This window comes from Durio zibethinus, chromosome 14, assembly GCF_047325235.1.
Source record: "Durio zibethinus cultivar Kanyao isolate XHJ-2024 chromosome 14, ASM4732523v1, whole genome shotgun sequence".
In the NCBI taxonomy this organism is placed as follows: domain Eukaryota; kingdom Viridiplantae; phylum Streptophyta; class Magnoliopsida; order Malvales; family Malvaceae; genus Durio; species Durio zibethinus.
In genome coordinates this window covers 20,970,780-20,989,274 of record NC_143175.1, presented here as the reverse complement: position 1 = coordinate 20,989,274, position 18,495 = coordinate 20,970,780, and the positions used below count along the sequence as shown (strand labels likewise).

Below are 18,495 nucleotides of genomic sequence, written 5' to 3'. Positions count from 1 at the left end.
TCTTCGAGAAGCTTTATTTTTTTAAGAGAATTGTTAGTTGGCAAGTAATGCTTTCAGTGTATGATATCATATATGTAATCTAAAAAGCAGTAAAAGGAAGTGTTATAGTTGAGTTTCTCATAGATTATATAATCGAAGATTATGAACCAAAAAGATTAAAGTTTCTCGATGAAGATCAGATGACTGTTTCCCAATTAGAGAAAGAAAAACATGAAGAGAAGTGTTGAAAAATGTCTTTTGATGGAGCTACCAATGCTTTAGGACAAGGATTGAAACAATCTTAATTTCTCTTAAAGAACAATACTACCCTATAATAGCAAGGTTGAATTTCAATTGCACGAATAACATCACTGAATATGAAGCATATGTTATGGGTTAACAAGCTACTATAGATAAAAAAGTTAAAGCATTAAAAATGTTTGGAGACTCAACTCTAGTTATATATCAATTGAAAGAAGAATAAGATATGAGAGATTTAAAACTCATTCCATATCATAAGGATATTTTGGAGTTGATCAAGTAGTTTGAAGATGTCTAGTTTGATTATTTACCTTGATAGGGGAATCGATTGTTGATGCCTTGGCTATTCTAGCCATAATGATCTGAATTAGTGATAATACTAACATTCAGCCGATCAAGCTAGATGTCAAGGGTATGTCGTCTCATTGCTCCAATGTAGAAAAAGAAAAAAATGGGAAGCCCTGATTTTATGATATCTTACAGTACATTAAAAACCAACAATACCTTATCCAAGCAATAAAAAATGATAAAAAGGTCATTCGAAGATTAGCTATGTGCTTATTCCTGGATATGGATGTTCTATACAAAAAAAATCGAGATCAAGTATTATTGAGATGTGTAAATAAGGTTGAAAAAAAATTATTGAAGAAGTGTATGATGAAATATGTGGAGCATATGCCAATGGACATATGATGGTAAGATAAATCATGAGAGTAGGGTACTATTGGTTGATAATGAAGAGTGACTGCATTGATCACATTTTAAAATATCATAAATGCTAGATATATGTTGATAAGATCCATGTTCTCCTATCTGTTTTACATGTTTTGACACCACCCTAGCCATTCTCGATGTGAGGCATGGACGTTATTGGTCATATTACCTCAAAGGCTTCTAATAGGCATAAGTTTATTTTCATGATAATAGATTACTTCACGAAATGGGTGGAGACAGCATCATTTGAAAATATAACATGATCTGTGATCTGTAAGTTCATAAAAAGAGTATTATTTATAGATATAAACTTTCAAAAAAAATCATTTCAAATAATACCAAAAATCTAAATAGCAAGATGATACAAGAAATATGTGCCCAATACAAGATCAAGCATCATAATTATATGCCATACCATTCGAAAATGAATGGGATAGTTGAGGTAGCTAATAAGAATACAAAAAGAATCCTTAAAAAGATGACTAAGACCTATAAAGAGTAGCATGAGAAGTTACCATTTACGCTGCATCCATATCGAACATCGATGTGTATCTTTATTTAACCCTATTTTTTTTAGTGTATGGGATAGAAGTTGTAAAACCAGTGAAGTGGAGATCCCATTCTTGAAGGTTCTAAAAGAAGTTGAATTGAAAAAAGCTGAATGGATTCAAGAGCATTATGAACAGTTAAATTTCATTGAAGAAAAGAGATTGACAGTGCTATGCCATGGTCAATTATATTAAAGAAGAATGATAAGGGCTTATGATAAAAATGTTTGACCTCATTGTTTCTGAGAAAGGAAGTTAGTCTTGAAAAGAATTCTCTCAAATCAGCAAAATAATAGAGGAAAATAGATTTTGATTTAAAAAGGGCCATATGTCATGAAGCGAGCTTTCTCAGGTGGAGCATTAATATTAGTTGAGATGGATGGAAATGATTTGTCTCATCCTATAAATTCTGATGTTGTAAAGAAGTACTATGCTTAAAAAAATAAAAAAATGGGAAAAAAAAGAAAAAAAGAGAAAAATAAAAAAGAAAGACTCAAGACAAAAACTCCAAGAGGGCGGTTTGAGTCATAGGGGGTTTATCTAAGTTGAGAACCTAAAAAAGTAACTTAGATAAGAAGAATACAACATCAAATCCAAAAATTCATTAGCAAAGAGGCTAGTATATTATGAGGGACTCTAAGTTGTTAAGTGCATTGAGTGGTTGAATTTTTTGGAAGGGACTTTAAGATATGTTATCATGATTGTCCAATTATTTATTTTTGGGCATTGTCTCCTCATTCCCATTTTTGTAATTCTTTCTTTGCCCATTGGCCAAAGTTTGCTATCAGTCTTGCTAATAAAAGATATTTCACTTCATTTTTTGTGTCTCTCTTTTTGTTGATTATTTCTCAGCCATTTTTACTCTTTACTCTTTACAACCTTACAGTGGAAGAAATATCTAAATGTGTTCTTACTTTTTGAAATTGAAATAATGATTGATAAATGAATAATAGCATGAAAGATTTCTACATTACCTTGAAAATGTTAAGAGTGATAAAGGCAAATTTGAAATGTTTAGTTCCTGACAAGGACATTGAATTCAGAAAGAGATTTCTTACAAAAAAATGAAAATTAAATGAGAGAGATGATTGATAGTTACATTGATGTAGTCTTAGCATTTAAAGATTAAAGGGTTCGAGGCCCAAAAAAAGAGCTTGAGAAGCTTGAGTACCACAATTAATCAACATTTGTATAGCATGCATTGCATTTTTAAATGCCTAGTGCATAGCATATATTGCATTTGAGAAAGTCTAGTGCATAAACTTAGGAAGCAGGGATATTCTAGAATCTCACATGGAAATGACAGATGTGAAGATTTTCGATGTAAAAGTTTCAAATTCTCATTTGAGAATAAGCTTGTGAGGTAAGATTCTAATCCTTGGAAAGTGATATCTCTCAGTATTAGGATCAATTTGTAAGATCTTCGGGTATAATCTTTTAAAATTTCTTTAAACACGATCTATGACTCCTTTGGACATGATTGTCGAGGAGCCTTTTATTTTTCAAAGTCCTTGAGCCTTTATTTAGAAGAGCTTTATTTATTTTTCAAAGTCGTTGAGTCTCTGTTTTGGAGGAGCTTTGCTTATTTTTCAAAGTCGTTGAGCCTCTGTTTAGAGGGACTTTGTTTATTTTTCAAAAGTCGTTGAGCCTCTATTTAGAGGAGCTTTGTTTATTTTTCAAAAGTCATTGAGCCTCTGTTTAGAGGAGCTTTGTTTATTTTCCAAAAGTCATTGAGCTTCTATTTAAAGGAGCTTTGTTTATTCTCTAAAAATTATGAACTTCTATTTAGAAAAGTTTCGGGTCGTTTCGCAAATTTGGATGTTTATTTTTTTTTAAAAAAGAAAGTGAATGTGTCGGCATAAGTGGGGTGTCTATGTCTTTGCACAATTCTTGTTACACAGGAAACGTGCAAAAAAGGGATAGCTGTAGAGACTAATTTGATCCATGTCCGGATCAATTAGGCCTGATCTAAAGGGGTTAAACCAACCCATTGATGTATTGATTTATTTGTTTATTATTTATTTATATTATTTATTTTATTATTTTTTTAATATTTATCGTGATTATTTATTTATTTATTTTTTATTCTTGTTAGGAGATAATAATGGTGATCAAAATAATTAAAAATAATTAAAAAAAAATGAATCTGGCCGTGAATAAGGTTAATGAGAGTCATAGCTAGATTTAACTTGCATAAGATAAGTTTAATGATTAATTTGATAATCCAAAAACCTAATCAAAGAAAGAATCCAAATTAATCAAAAACTTTATGATTGATCCCTATAAATACCAATTGATAAGAAGCAAAGAACACACAAATAGTAGGGAGATAGAAAATAGAAGCCAAAAAAGGTGTTTAGAAGAATAAAGGCAGTTCTAGAATTTTTAAGATTTTTTTTTGAATTTTTAGGTTTTTTTTTTAAAAATTTTTGGAAAATTTTTCAAATTATGATCAATTTTTTTACGCCATTTAAATTTTTTGGCAAGATTTCAGTGAATTTTCCAGTTTTTGACCAATTCCCTAGTTTTCGGTGTCACACTCCAGAAAATCGTTAAACTTTCTGGCGAACTTTCGACGACCCTACCTAGATTTTGGTGACAATTCCAGAATTCGATGAAGGATTCAACTGTGTTCTTGAATCCTAAAGAGAAAAGGAGAGAAAAAAAGAGAAAGAGAGAGAAAATGGAGGAAAAATCTGTTAAAAAAGATCGAATTTGGCCTTATATAGGGCCTTGAAACGACATCGTTTTGGGGTTAAGTAACTTCCCAAGATCTGTGTGTTTTGTTGTTGGGCGACCTGACCCGCAGCACATATCCCATTTACCTGCTTTCCTCAGCCTCTGGCAAGCCGCTAAGTCGAGTCGCACACCAAGCCAGTCTAGCCATATCTGTCTTTAGAGCCCTACCCTTTCCAGCTAAGTCGAGCTGTGTCAAGATTTTTATTTATTTATTTATTTATTTATTTATTATTATTATTATTATTGCTTATTTATTTATTGGTTAAATTGAAATTATTTATTTAAGTAAGCATTCCTTAATTTTTCAATGATTTTCTTAAAATAAAAAAAAATATTTTTAAGAAAAAGTTGAAAGTATCAATTTTTCTTGAAAATAAAATTTTAAAAATATATTTCTGAGGAAAAGTTGAAAGTATCAATTTTTCTTGTATAAAAAGATGTGTTTTTTCTTATAAAACAAAAAAGATATCTATATCAAAAGTCAAATCATCATTCCTTTCTTTTTTTTTGTTTTTTTCTTTTCTTAGAAAATTTTTCAATGTTAAATAATCCGACGATTGAGCTTCTGCAAGAGAAATAGTAGTTTTCTTGTATACTCTTAAAGTGAGAAAATTTTTCTTAATTTTTTTGCCAAAAGTATTGGAGTTAATTAAGAATAATTTTTAGTAATTAATTACTTGATAAAATTTTTAAGGCTTATCAGATAACATGAAATTAAGCTGATACCATCTTTCGATGGGTGTTGTAAAGATGCTATAACCTTTCTTACACGTAACCGTACTCTCAGACCTAGTTCTGGTTTCATAGACATTAAATCCATCTTTTAAAGATACCTAAGCCAAACTTAGGATTTTTCTTGAAAAAAGAGCATATTCGATTAAGTGACCAATCGCATCTAAATAAAAAAGATTGATGGTGACTCCATTTACGAAGTCTAACTATAGATTTATGGATCTATATATTATGACACCTAAAAGTTAACCGGGCTCTCAGTTTAACCTTGACAGTTGTCCAGTTCGATTGGTCTAATTTGGAGTTCATTCAATTATGTCGGTTTGACAACATTAAATGAAGAGAAAAATGATTTAAGTGAGAAGAGTTAAATTAGAAAGACAAAAATACATCTACTCACCTATGGTCTAACACATAGAGTCAATCGTGCCGTTCTTTTAAGCTTAAGTGCATTTATATAAAAGGGCTAGTGGGGATTCAGCTCTCCATCTTTTGTTTTCTTGCTTTTAATCTGACCTAAAATTTTTTATATCAATAGCTTTCTTACCTTCAAAGTTTTTTTTACACCCGTTTCATTACGTATTTCTAACCATATCTTCTAGTATAAGTTCTAGAGGGGTAGAGCTAAGGGGAGGTCAGCAAGAGCAGTAGGATGACAACTTGATCTCCTATATTATTATAGGCCATAACTATACAAAAATGGCTTATTGGTTTAATCCGATGTCCGAATGAGGGTAGCGGTACAATGAAGAAAATGCTTAGGTAAGAGGTGAGCGAGTTTTGAGCATTGAAAAGTTGTGTGCTCAAATCAACTTCGAATTTCAAAATCCACCTGCTTTCTCTATCTTTGAGGTTGGTCCATTTTCTATGGTTGACCTTTCCTCCCCTTGAGTATTTTTCTTTCTACGGTTTAATCTATTCTACCTCATGTCACTTTTACTCTCCCCTTTTAATCAATTTTTCTTAACATCTTGTCTTTTTTTTAGGGGTTTTCATCTTATCCTTCTTTTTCTGGGATCGAGCTACTTTCTTTCATCTACTGCTTTTTCTCTAGATCCATCTTCCACCCAAGAGTTAGATTCTTCTGACGATGGGGGTTTTGATGAGGGATAAGAAGAAGGAAGCACCTCAGTTAAAAAATGATGGTGAAAGAAAAAATCCTATAGAGTAGGATGAACTCGTTGAGGTCCCTGTATAAACTCTATGTGACCTTAACGTGATCCTTAAAGATATGATGAGTGAACTAAAAGGCAGAGCAAATGTCAAAGATTGTTCTAACATGTACTTAGCTCATCACGTTTGAGTTTTGGGTACCACTTTCTTTTTTGCCAAAAAGGGGTACAGTATAATAACACCAAACTTTTTAGATCGGGTTACAAATAGACTAGAGCCACATTGGCTTCACATATATTAGGATTCATTTGTGGTTAGTTTAAAGTTTTCATTTTATCTTTCATTCATTTTAATTTTTAATTCTTACAATTTGATCATTACTCAGCTCACCCCATATTCTATTCAGTACAAATTTATTTTTATTATTCTTTTATTGATGACTGAATATTATTTTTTCTCTTTCTCTATTTAGAGAGTTTTTTTCTCTTAAAAAATATTTCAGTTATATTAGATAGTTTTATATCACAGCTCTATCAAATAAAAAACTTTTCATCGATTGTCCATACTCAATAAAGAATTGAAAGTTACTATTCTTATGCCTTGAGAAACAAAAGACTAATAAAAATGGTGAGCTCAATGTAGAGGCTTGGGAAATAAGAAGTACATCCGGCTCTTTTATGGACAAACAGGTGGCCCTCTCAATACCTGATCTGATAGATTAAGATAAATTTTAGATTTTATATGTAGGGGGAGCTCATTATTGAGACTCATGGGCTGACCTTCCCAGAAGTAATAAATAAGATAAAGTATTAGGGTAAGTTTGAGGTAACCTCATAAGGTTTTATTTTAAATTAATTTTTTAACTATTAGCTTAGTTTTGTAGATATAACTGAAGTCGAGAAGGATTTTGACATCTCCCAATACTGATAAGCTCTAAAGCCCAAAAGAGGAAAAAATGATTTTACTTGGGGCTCCATCATGTGAAGGAGATAAAGTGATCAGTATAGCTATACATCGCACTCTTTCAAGTAAGAAATCTAAAGTTAGGGCAAGTCGAGACCTATCATCCACCTCGATGTTGATACCACCCATTCCAGCCAAAAGATCATGGGTGCAGATCTTGTCATTTGTTCTTAAAAACCCTAAAACTAGGGTGTTGAAGCCTAGCTCGGAGAGAATATCCATGGGGTTAGAGTTTGTTCCAATGAAAAACCTCGTCTCTAACTTTGTCATTGCTAAAAAATTTTGTAAGGTCACAATTCCTCTTCTTGGTGAGTATCTCTTAACCTCAGCTTAGTTTTTTGTTACTATTTTTATTTTTATTTTTCTCAATCTAAGGTCTTTTCATGTAGTCCAAAAAAAATTCCCGACTCAACCTATGAAAAATAGTAGTCAGGCCTTTCATCAAGCTTATTTGTTATAAGGAATATACTGACGGTTAAGAAAGATATGACTGGCCTTGTCGAGCAACATAAGAAGAGTTTGAAAGCATTAGGTAATATCAAATCAAGAATCAACATGTCTCATAAGAAAGAGGCTGAGTTGAGAAGAAAGGTAAATGAGCTAACAGCAAAGCTTAAGGCTATCTTGATAGACAAGGCCTCAGCTAAATCGATGAATGAGTAGGTCAAACTCAAACCAAATAATGCTTAGGCTAAAATTGCAAGGTTAAGGTCTGAGCTGAAAGCTCAAGATAAGAGGCAAAAAAAGCTACAGATTAAGGCTATGGAGAAGTATAAAGCTTTCGATGAGTGTTTTCACATAAAGGTAGAATTCTTCAAAAACAAATTCTTGGTACCTTTCAATTGGCCAAGAAAAAGGTAAAGTTTAAATTCTCCTCTCTCAATCTCGACTTCTCTAATATTGACATCAATAATATCAAAGCGAGGCCTTATTAAAATTAGTCCAAGAAGGATAAGAAAGAGGAAGAGAAGGGTAAAGATGAGGCCTTGAAAGAAGAGTTGGGGGCCACTATAAAGACAGAGAAAAAAGATGTGGAAGTCATCAAAGTTGAGGTCATTCTTCCTACTCCTGCTAATGAGAGTACTCCTTCCGTCACTGCTATTACTGATGAATGATTTTTGTAATTTTTTTATTTTTGATTTTGTAAATTTTTTACTTCGAGGTTAGCTTTTTGTAAAGACCTCTTATACTCTAACTGATGTATCTTTTTATAAAGAAATAGAAAAGAGAATTTTTTAAGTTTTAGCTTAGCTTTACCATCATTTCTTTTTTACTTGCATAAGTTTGAGAATGGGTAACCGATCTAAAAGTAAATAATTTGGACTACTTGGATCAAACGAACATAATTACAACTTCTAAGTCAGATTTTTTTGAATCACTTAAAGGTAAGTTTATTGAAGATAATTTAATTTATGTGTTTGCATGCAAAATAATGCAAGTGTGAGCTTGATTTGCTCTGATCTACAAGTAATAGAGTTGATTTGTATTTCACATACTTGGGGTGGCAGTGCCATTCACAAAATAGTAAAAGTGTGAGCATGGTTTATATGGAGCTACTGATAATAAACCTTTAGGTTGTCTGTGTTTCACGTCCTTGAAATGATGTTGCCATTCAGATTCTATAATTTATAGGTTACATCGTGAACAACTTCCTTAACAATATATGGTTCTTTCCACGTTTGGACCAATTTGTCACCTTGGTCATCTATCTTGAAGCTTCAACTTTTTTGAGTACCAAGTTACCCTACTTGATATGTTTACGTCAGACCTTTTTATTATAATAACTAACTACTTTTTGTTGGTAAGTTGTAATTTGGGTAAGGACTATGTCTTTTTGTTTTTCGACGAGGTTAAGTTCAGTCTTAAGTGTTTTTTTTTCTTTCGACACTAATTCAACTTGTAAGCTCGGTAAGTCGATCTTAGCTGACACTACAGCCTCTATCCTAAATGCCAAGTGAAAGAGGGTTTCATCGGTAGGCACTTTCGTAGTCGACCCATTTTTCTTTTGTTGCATTAAGCCTTTTTTTCAAAGCTTCTAATATTGTCTTATATATAGCTTCGACCTACTTGTTGGATTGAAGGTGGGCAATCGATGTGAACCTGACGTAAATGTGAAGATATAAGCACCATTCCCTAAACCTCAGATTATCGAATTGTTTGCCATTGTCTATTATTATAGACTGAGGTAATATGAATTTGTATACTATGTTTTTCCATACAAATTTTTAACTTGTGTTTTTGTGGTAGCGGTTAAGGTTTCGACTACCAACCATTTTATAAAGTAATCTACTACCACTAAGATGAATCTCTTTTGACCTATAACTGAGGTGAATGGTTCGAGGACATCCATCTCTTATTGCATGAATGGCCACCGGCTGATGATATGAGTAAGCTTAGTTTATTAGAGATGTTGCACATAGGCAAATCTTTGATATTTGTCACATTTTTTCACCAGTTCAGTTGCACCCCTCTTAATAGTGGGCCAATAATAACCTTACCTAAGCACTTTATAAGCCAAAGATTAAGGTTTGAGGTGATTTCCTCATTTTTTTTGTGAATTTATCTCATGATGTACTCTACCTTTTTTCCATCAACACATCTCAAGTAGGGTAGGTTAAATGATCTCCTGCATAATTTTTTTTTTTAATCATTGTGTATCGAAAGACCTTTTTCATTAGTGCCTTAGTTTGAGCTCTTTCATCATGTAACACTCTCATGGTCAGGTTGATTTACTTAGTATTATCCTGGTTTTTTTTTTTTTTTTTACCTATCTCACAAGCTTGTCCTCAGTGCTTTTATGCACTAGTTTCTCTACTAAAACTTGGTATGGGCTTTCCATTATTGCTATTGAAGCCAAATTAAATAGGGAGTTTGTTATTGAATTTTTGACCTTAGTATCTTTTTCACCTTGACTTTCTTGAAGCCAGCTATTAGGCCTAGTGTTTTATTGTGGTATTTTTGAATTCCATCTTTTCAAACTCTAAACTTCCAATTACCTAATCGACCATAAGTTGGGAGTCATTATAAGCAATTATATACTGAACATTTAGCTCGATTGCCAACCTTAGGCCGACTATCAATGCCTCATATTCTACTTCATTATTAGATATCCTAAACTTGAATCTTAAGGTGTACAGGTACTGTAACCCTCCTAGACTGATTAGAATGAGATCGACTTCTTTGCATTGGCTCGTAGTAGATTCGTCGACATAAAGCTTCTAATCATCCTTTAATGAAATTTTTTTTTCTTTTTCTTAGGCTCTCTTTTCAATTGTACCGAGGTGCACTCTACTACGAAGTATGCGACCACTTGTAATTTTAATGCCAATATGTGTAAAAAGTGTAGATCAAATTCGCTAAGCTCTATTGCTTATTTGATTAACCTTTCTGACATTTCAGGCTTTTGTAAAACTTATCTTAGTAGTTGATCAATTAGGATGTAAATCGTGTGGGCCTGAAAGTATAGCTTGAGTTTTGTAACTGAGGTGACCAAGGCATAGGTCGATTTCTCTATACTGCTGTAGTTAACTTCAAGCCCTATCAATACTTTGCTTACAAAATAGACCAGTCATTGTTTTTCCTCTTTTTCTCAAATTAGAATCTAGCTGGTAGCTTGATTTATGTTGGTCAAGTACAAGTATAGTGTTTCCCTAGTCCTCAATTTAGATAGGACAGGCGAAGAGGATAAGAACTCTTTGAGTTCATTAAAAACTTTTTAGCATTGGGGAGTCCATCTGAAGTCAGAGACATTCATAAGAGTTTTGAAGAATGATAGACATTGTTCTATCGATCTGGACATAAATCGACTGAGTGAGCTATTCTGTCTATTAACCTTTGCACCTATTTTATTGAAAATGGCATCTTTATTTCTAGGATTCCCTGAACCTTCTTAGGATTCATCTTTATCCCCTTTCGTTGATCATGTAACTGAAGAACTTACTTGATGTAACCCCAAAAGCACATTTACTTGGGTTCAGTCTCATGTCATACTTTCTCAAAGTATTAAAAGTTTCTTTGAAGTTTTCTAGATAAACTCTTACTCTTGACTATCATGACTATTATGTCATTTACATATACCTCTATATTGCCACCGATCTGGTCTTTGAACACCTTATTCACCAATTTTAGATATATCAACCCTGTATTCTTGAAAAAGTAACCTTTCAAAGCTTTCTACCATTAAAAATAGCAACTAAAGCAATATAGTGGAAAATTATACGGTTCTATTTCTTTTATTTATTTTGGTAAAAAATAAATCTATTTATTTGTTTATTTTGCTCGAATGAAATTGTTGCAAATGGAGGCATATATAGATATAAATTGTATAAACACTGATTTTACTATACTAACAATACATGAACAGTGTAGATCATTATACTAACAGTATATGAATAGTGCATAGAAATTTGTGCCAATAATTATGGTTAAAGAAGTTGGAGAATTCCCATATCCACATCATAGTCATGGAAGTCAAGAACATGCCGTGCGAAAATTGGAGTCATTTTATCCAAATATTAGGTTTAATATTTGTCCTTTTTATTTGAAGAGTTAAGATCGTTGGTCTCTTACCTAACTAATAATAACAAAAGAAAAAATGGTGTTATTTTGTGTAAGCTACTTGCTAGCTAAAATTAATTCCATTTGTACAAAGGCTCAAAATGAATTAATGTAACTAGTGTAAGAATAGCAATAAAAAAAACATTTACTCCGTTTTTAATGTGAACCCATAGGCCAGAATTAAATTAGAAGAATAGTTGATTATCGTGCGAAAGGAACTGGCACAAGCCACAGTTGAATTTTCCCGATCCATGAGGCCCAAGACTTTTAAAAGGTTACTAAGAGAAGGCCCAGTTGAATGACGAAATCTAGATGGTTTTTGTGGAAGATTTTTTTTTCTTTTTCCATGACATAATTTTCCATGGAGCAATTAATTCACTTGGAAAATGCAAGGGGTGGGGATCCTATATAAGGTCCAGTAAGTGGGGGTGCTGGCAATAGAGTTTCGGCCTTCCTTCAATTCTTCTCTTTTCTTTTGTATCTTCTCTCTACGTCTCTCATGGCGAAATCCAATTTAGCTGGCAACTTTGGTATGGCTTCAACATTGCTGCTGTTTGGCCTTCTAATGGCATCCCTCGATACCTCAAGTACTCTCTCTCTCTCTCTCTCTCTCTCTCTCTCTCTCTAAATAATATTAATGGTCCAATAATCTGGTTTTCTTTGTTATCTAAAAATTCATTTTTAATCATCATTTATATGTATGGATTCCACTATTCATGACTAATCCCTGCATGAATGATGATAATAACAAGTGCACTAAAAAATAATGGACATAAAAATGATGGAAAGGAGCTCAATCCACATATATTAAGGTAGGTTTGGTTCATTAAATGGAATAAAACTTAAAATGTTGAGATAATAGAATGAGGTAGGAATATGAAGGAATAGTTATTTTATAGTTTAGTTTATGGAAAGGAATAGCTATTGTGGACATATTCCTGTGTTTGGTTGCACAAGTGGTATAATTAGTTGATGTAACACATTCTTATTTTTAAGCTCTTGTTACATCTAATGCAGGTGCTCAAATAGGTGTTTGTTACGGAATGCTTGGCAACAACTTACCACCAAAGCCAGAAGTTATAGCTCTCTACAACCAGAGAAACATCAGCAGAATGAGACTCTATGATCCAGACCAAGCTGCTCTCCAAGCTCTCAGAGGCTCCAACATTGAGGTGATGCTAGGGGTTCCAAATACCGATCTTCAGCGTGTCGCTGCCAATCAAGCCAATGCAAACACTTGGGTCCAGAACAATTTTCGAAACTATGGCAACGTTAAATTCCGCTACATTGCTGTTGGAAATGAAGTCAAACCTTCAGATCCGGTGGCACAATTTCTAGTCCCTGCCATGCAAAACATTCGCAATGCAATTGTTGCAGCTGGCCTAGGGAACCAAATCACAGTTTCCACAGCAATCGACACAGGGACGCTGGGAGAATCTTTTCCTCCATCAAAGGGGTCTTTTAGGCCTGAATACAGGCTACTTCTCGTTCCCATCATTCGCTTCCTGGTGGACAACCAAGCCCCATTACTTGTTAACTTGTACCCCTATTTTAGCTACGATGGCAACCCGGCTATCAGCCTGGATTATGCTCTGTTCAGATCTCAAGATCCTGTCGTCTCAGATCCTCCCTTGCAATACCGTAACCTTTTTGATGCCTTCTTGGATGCTGTTTACGCTGCCCTGGAGAAGGCTGGTGGCGCTTCTTTGGAGATTGTTGTGTCGGAGAGTGGATGGCCATCCGCTGGAGGTGGGGCACGGGCGGCAGCCAATATTGATAATGCAAGAACTTATAACCAGAATTTGATCCAGCATGTGAAAGGAGGTACTCCAAAGAAGCCTGGAAAGCCTATAGAAACTTATATTTTTGCCATGTTTGATGAGAATAAAAAACAGGGCGACGAAATTGAAAGACAATGGGGACTGTTTCTTCCAAATAAGCAGCCTAAGTACCCAATCAATTTTAACTAAATAGAGCTGCTGATCAAAATCTGTAAGAGAAGGGCATTTCAGCCATGCTATATTATATTTAGCGAAATAAGAGCATAGTGCTTATCCCTGCTTAAGGGAGAGCAAAATAAGCGTGTACCAGCTGCTAGAAAATATTCAAAATAATAAAACTCACATGATTTACATGTTACATGTGATGAAAAGTTGTGTCTACTCTTTACTTCAAAAAAAAAAAAAAATTTACTCTTATTTGTTACAAGTTCTGTCTTTGAAAAGAGATCTATTTAAATCAAAATTAGAAAAAAAAAAATTTACGTTGAATCAAGTTTGTACGCATGTGGAACAATACATGCAAAAGCTCCTAACAATTTTCTTTAACTCAAATCACCTCTTATTATATTTATCATAGAAAACTTTGTTAAAATAACAAAAGATCAATCGGATCGAGTCTAAATGAAAAATGTTTTTCTTTAAATATTAAATGGAAAAGAAAGAAAATGTATAATACAACTATGAAATTTTAGATAATAAATTCTTTGGTTTAAGCTTTAAATGAACATCTAATTTAAAATCAATTAATAATAAGTAGAGTGATTATTGTTATATTTTTGTGTCCAAATACTTCCAATTTAATATATGTGAGATTTACCTTAAAAAATTCATGTGGGATTTACTTTATTTTAAGTATAATATTTTCTCTTATGTGTAACATAATGGATTTACCATGTGGCATGAATTTCATGTTTGTATATATAATAATCTTTATCATGTGACATAAATTTCACATTGTAAGCATAACAAATTTATCATAAAAAAGCTAACAAACAAGAAAATACTTATTTTGATATTATATTAAAATTTAAATGAACATCTAACTTAAAACTAATTAATTGACAATAAATAGGATGAGTACACTTGATTATGTGCTCAAGTTGCTCCAATTTAGCAGATGTGAGTTTTACCTTTTTTTTTTAGTGAAACACTCTCACATGTAGGACAATATATGGAAGTGATGATAAAATAAATCTCACAACCATTAAATTAAGACGATTTAAACATATAAATATAACAAAAATCATTGCACTTGATGAATTCAATACCATTATATGTATTTATGTTTTCCATCTATATTACATTATTTGAGAAAATAAATAATTTGAGCATAAATGTTCTAATTACTAAAAGCTAAAAAAAAAAAGAAAAAAAAGGGGTTGTTCTTGCTTTTTCAAAATGTAAAAAATCAAGAGAGAAGAAAGAAAATAACAAAGACAAGGTAAATAATTAATTACGTACATGAGATTATTAAACATGCACCTTCCGTATGGCATTAATTATAGAGGTACCAAATTAAAATAAAACAACTCATTTCATAAAATAGAGTCGCACCATTTACTAAATCTATCTATCTAATCAATTAATAAAAATGTATATGAAGCCTGTTATACTTAATTATAACAACCATTCTTTTTTTTTTTTTATTTTCATTCAACCATTGACCGACTGAATTATCTGTTATACTGTTAAATTTCGTCTTATTTTTAGAAAAGAAAGTTATATCAGCATGAAAAGCATGCCAATAATTTGATCTTATTTTTAGAAAAGAAAGTAATATCAGCACGAAAAAGCATGACAATAATTTGATGCAAACAAAGTAATGAATTTGTGCATGGAACAGTCACATTAGAGTGTTTAAAGCAAAATAAGATTGGTAAAGAAGACTAAAGCAAACAAGGTTTTTTTTTTTTTTTTTTACATAAAAGTTTAGGTAAGCCATGACTACTCATTTTAGGACCAGATGCTTTCTAGTCATTGTGTGTGATTTTGTACGCTACTTTAAACTGCTGAATTACTTGAATTTGTATAATTTCATGTGTTTTAGTGTTCATCTTCTAAGGCTTAGACACCAATGGACAACTACATGAAAAAACAATAGCCTTGGTTTTAGCATTATAGAACTTTCACATCAAATACTTAAAATCTACTCCTTAGATTAAGCCAGAAGGAAACCAATAAAGAGATTCCAGCCACAAGACTTGCTCAGACACTTTGCTTACTATATTGTTTAACAAAAGAACTTGATGAATGATAATAAAAGGACAAAAAGTAAAACAATAAAAAGTTCATTAAAAGAAAGCAAACATTATATAAGTGCATGTATAAGCATTAGTTCTTACATTATTGCATATAAAGTGCACCCCAACGACCAAATATCAGTTCTCTCATCAATATCTGCATGGCTTGGGCAATCCCACAAGTGAGGAGCTCGGAAAGGTGCTGAACAGTGCTCAGATGCTCATTCCTACATATGAAAACAACATCCAACAATGAGCATGGTAGAAGATGCATTAAGCTAATAGACAGAAAAATTAGCCTTAAAATATTACATTAAAACTTAAGCAGAATATTAAAGATGACAACTGATAGTGCCATAAGATAATGCAATAAATTATTATGGCTTTTAAAAAATCAAGAAAATGACTTTTAACATATTTTATGATGATGAAAAAGGTAAATGCATCATACAAATAAGCCAAGTATGTACCTATACGACATTTTATATTTTTTGCCAGCAAGATAAACAACTTTTATACAAAATATTGAAGTATGAAAGTCACCCTAGGAGCAACTTTCATCCTTTTGAAAATCAGAAATAGCAAAAACTTTTGAAAATTAATAAACCCAAAAAAGTTGCATGCAAAGCAAAATAAAAAGAGTAGACTAAACGTGCAAAGAAAGAAAAAAAGGGGAAAGGAAAATTACCCATGAGAATTGAATCTTAGATAGACTATTGCAGAAAACCCAAAAACTTAATCTTGCTTTTATTGTTGAAAGAGTTTACTCTTAATATACTTAACATGCAAACATGTAAAACCTCATAATCCGAATCCTCGCAACTTAAAATAAAGTCAGTGAAAAAACATAAATTAACCGAACATAAATTGTCAGTAATAAAAAGTCCTTAGAATTTCTACTTATAGATTTTTTGTCAGACGCTCCGAAATCGAAGGATTGGTTCGACGTCGAAACCCACTGTCAGTCTTCATCTCCACCTCCCGATTCAGATTCTACTCCAACACTCTTCTACCTACACATTTCAAAAGAAGTAAAAATTAGAAAAAAAAAAGTCATCGAAGAAAGTTCCAAAAAACCGTCGAAAAAAGTGCAGCATTGTGAAAAGCAGAAACACCCACAGTTGAATTTAACGTCTTTAAGCACCCCCTGCTTAAAAGAAACCAATCCAAGAATCTCATCTTATAAGAAATAGAAACCTCATCTGATTCTAATAATTCTCAAACTTCCACTAAACCCACAAAAGGTCTTCGATTCTTTTTCAAAGGCAATGGATTCAATGTTTGCCGCCATTTTTCAAGCTCTTGAAGATTCCATTCTCGGGGTAACTCATCATCTCTCCCTCTCTCTCACCTCTCTCAACCGACTGCTATTCTTCTCCATTTTGGAGTGAGCTTTTTTTTCTTGCTTTTTCCCTTATCTGCATTTTCAAGAAGCTTTTCCCTTCAGGTAATTGGAGAAGTTTCTGGAGAAGCTTTATTTCCACAATTACCCCTCAATTTTTATTTTTTTTAATATTGCTTACTTGTCCTTTCCAAAGATGCTGGGGGATAAGTTTTATATGAAGTTATAGATACTAAAGGCCTTCGCATGATCACTAGCAGACTATTGTTGCATGTATTGAGCAAGGTTTAATTATTCACAGCAAATTAAGGACATGTCATCACTAGCAGACTTTCCTGCATGTATATTGTTGGATCAGCCAATAGTCCTAATTAAGAATAAGAGAAGAAAGTGGTAACCAATGGACTAGAGAGTAGAGACAGTTTTGATTCCAAGTAAGGATGTCTTGAATGTATTTATGTTGCCATAGAAATAGTCCTTGTTGAGAATATTGAGAGGACTTCAAAACCGATCGAGAAAGTAATTAATCAATGTAAATTTCCCATATCTTTAACAGAGAATTTATGAGAGATAAGGATGCAATAATCTTGCTTAGTAATTGATCAGGCTCATTTGCTGTCATCAACTTGCAGAAGAAAATAAATGGTCTAGGTTAAAAATTAAGAGATCAGATGAATCTGATCGTGACTGGCCCTAAAACCAAGAGTTAGAAGATATTTTACTAGTTCAGAAAACCATGCCCTTGGTGCTTGCTTTAACCGATACAAAAGATTTCTTGAGTTTTCAGACATGAATTGGAAAATTTTGATCAACAAAACCAAGTAGTTGCTGCATAAAAACCACCATCGTTAAATTACAGAAAAAACATGATTGATTGAGAAACAGCCAGTTTGAGTACAAGCCGAATTTTAGTGGATTAACAACTCAGCTAAATTTTTCATCGTAATCCAATCCAGCAGTAGGTGAAAACTTTGGCCACAAGTCTGGCTTCTAGCGATCAAAGGTGCCATCGGATTTGGTTTTGATGAAAAAACAAGCCACATGCAACCCGCTATATTTTGTCGGCGGACAGCGATGGCAGCGACGAATTTTTGTAAGACAATGTTTTTGAGGAAAAAGATCGTCAATTTTATTTTCAGCTTTTATGGTAAAGATCCATTTTACTCTACATGGCCAATAAAAAATTCCACATTATCATCAGAGCATAAACACATTCCAGTATTACCACGTCAACACCATCAACAACGCATTAACAACTCAAGAAACACATAAGTTTTGATAACAGTAAAAAACTAATTTCATTAACAATTTGTTGGTGTTAAGTAGTTTTGACCTGAGAGTATTTTTGTAAATACAAAGATGAAGGATAATTAAAGGCAAAGACAATTGGTGTTTCCTGTATTTACACTCTGATACACGAATCAATAAAAATTAGGTATGTAAGAAAGCGAGAAGGAGAGAGAAAAATAAATAGGATGAATCTGGCTTTATAGTGTCTTATTCTTCATATTTATAGGTAAATTGAG

General features: G+C 32.7%; 1 protein-coding gene and 1 long non-coding RNA gene across 2 annotated transcripts; one reads left to right on the top strand and one right to left on the bottom strand.

Moving 5' to 3' along the window:
* Nucleotides 1–12,035: 12,035 nt before the first annotated feature.
* On the top strand, nucleotides 12,036–13,745 carry LOC111294338 (glucan endo-1,3-beta-glucosidase, basic isoform-like). The gene is made up of 2 exons (XM_022887611.2): nucleotides 12,036–12,193; nucleotides 12,624–13,745. Exons 1-2 carry the CDS (start codon nucleotides 12,106–12,108, stop codon nucleotides 13,574–13,576), a joined length of 1,041 nt encoding a protein of 346 aa, XP_022743346.2. The 5' UTR covers nucleotides 12,036–12,105; the 3' UTR covers nucleotides 13,577–13,745.
* Nucleotides 13,746–15,249: 1,504 nt separating this feature from the next.
* On the bottom strand, nucleotides 15,250–17,955 carry LOC149515121 (uncharacterized). The gene is made up of 3 exons (XR_016327247.1): nucleotides 16,747–17,955; nucleotides 16,528–16,640; nucleotides 15,250–15,854 (listed from the first exon to the last, which is right to left on the bottom strand). It is a non-coding gene; the product is annotated as an uncharacterized LOC149515121 (long non-coding RNA).
* Nucleotides 17,956–18,495: the final 540 nt, after the last annotated feature.

Bases quoted from the DNA above. Each gene is read 5' to 3' on its own strand.
- LOC111294338 (XM_022887611.2), top strand. From the start codon at position 12,106: ATGGCGAAATCCAATTTAGCTGGCAACTTTGGTATGGCTTCAACATTG. The intron at 12,194-12,623 runs GTACTCTCTCTC...CATCTAATGCAG, and splicing joins GGCATCCCTCGATACCTCAA to GTGCTCAAATAGGTGTTTGT.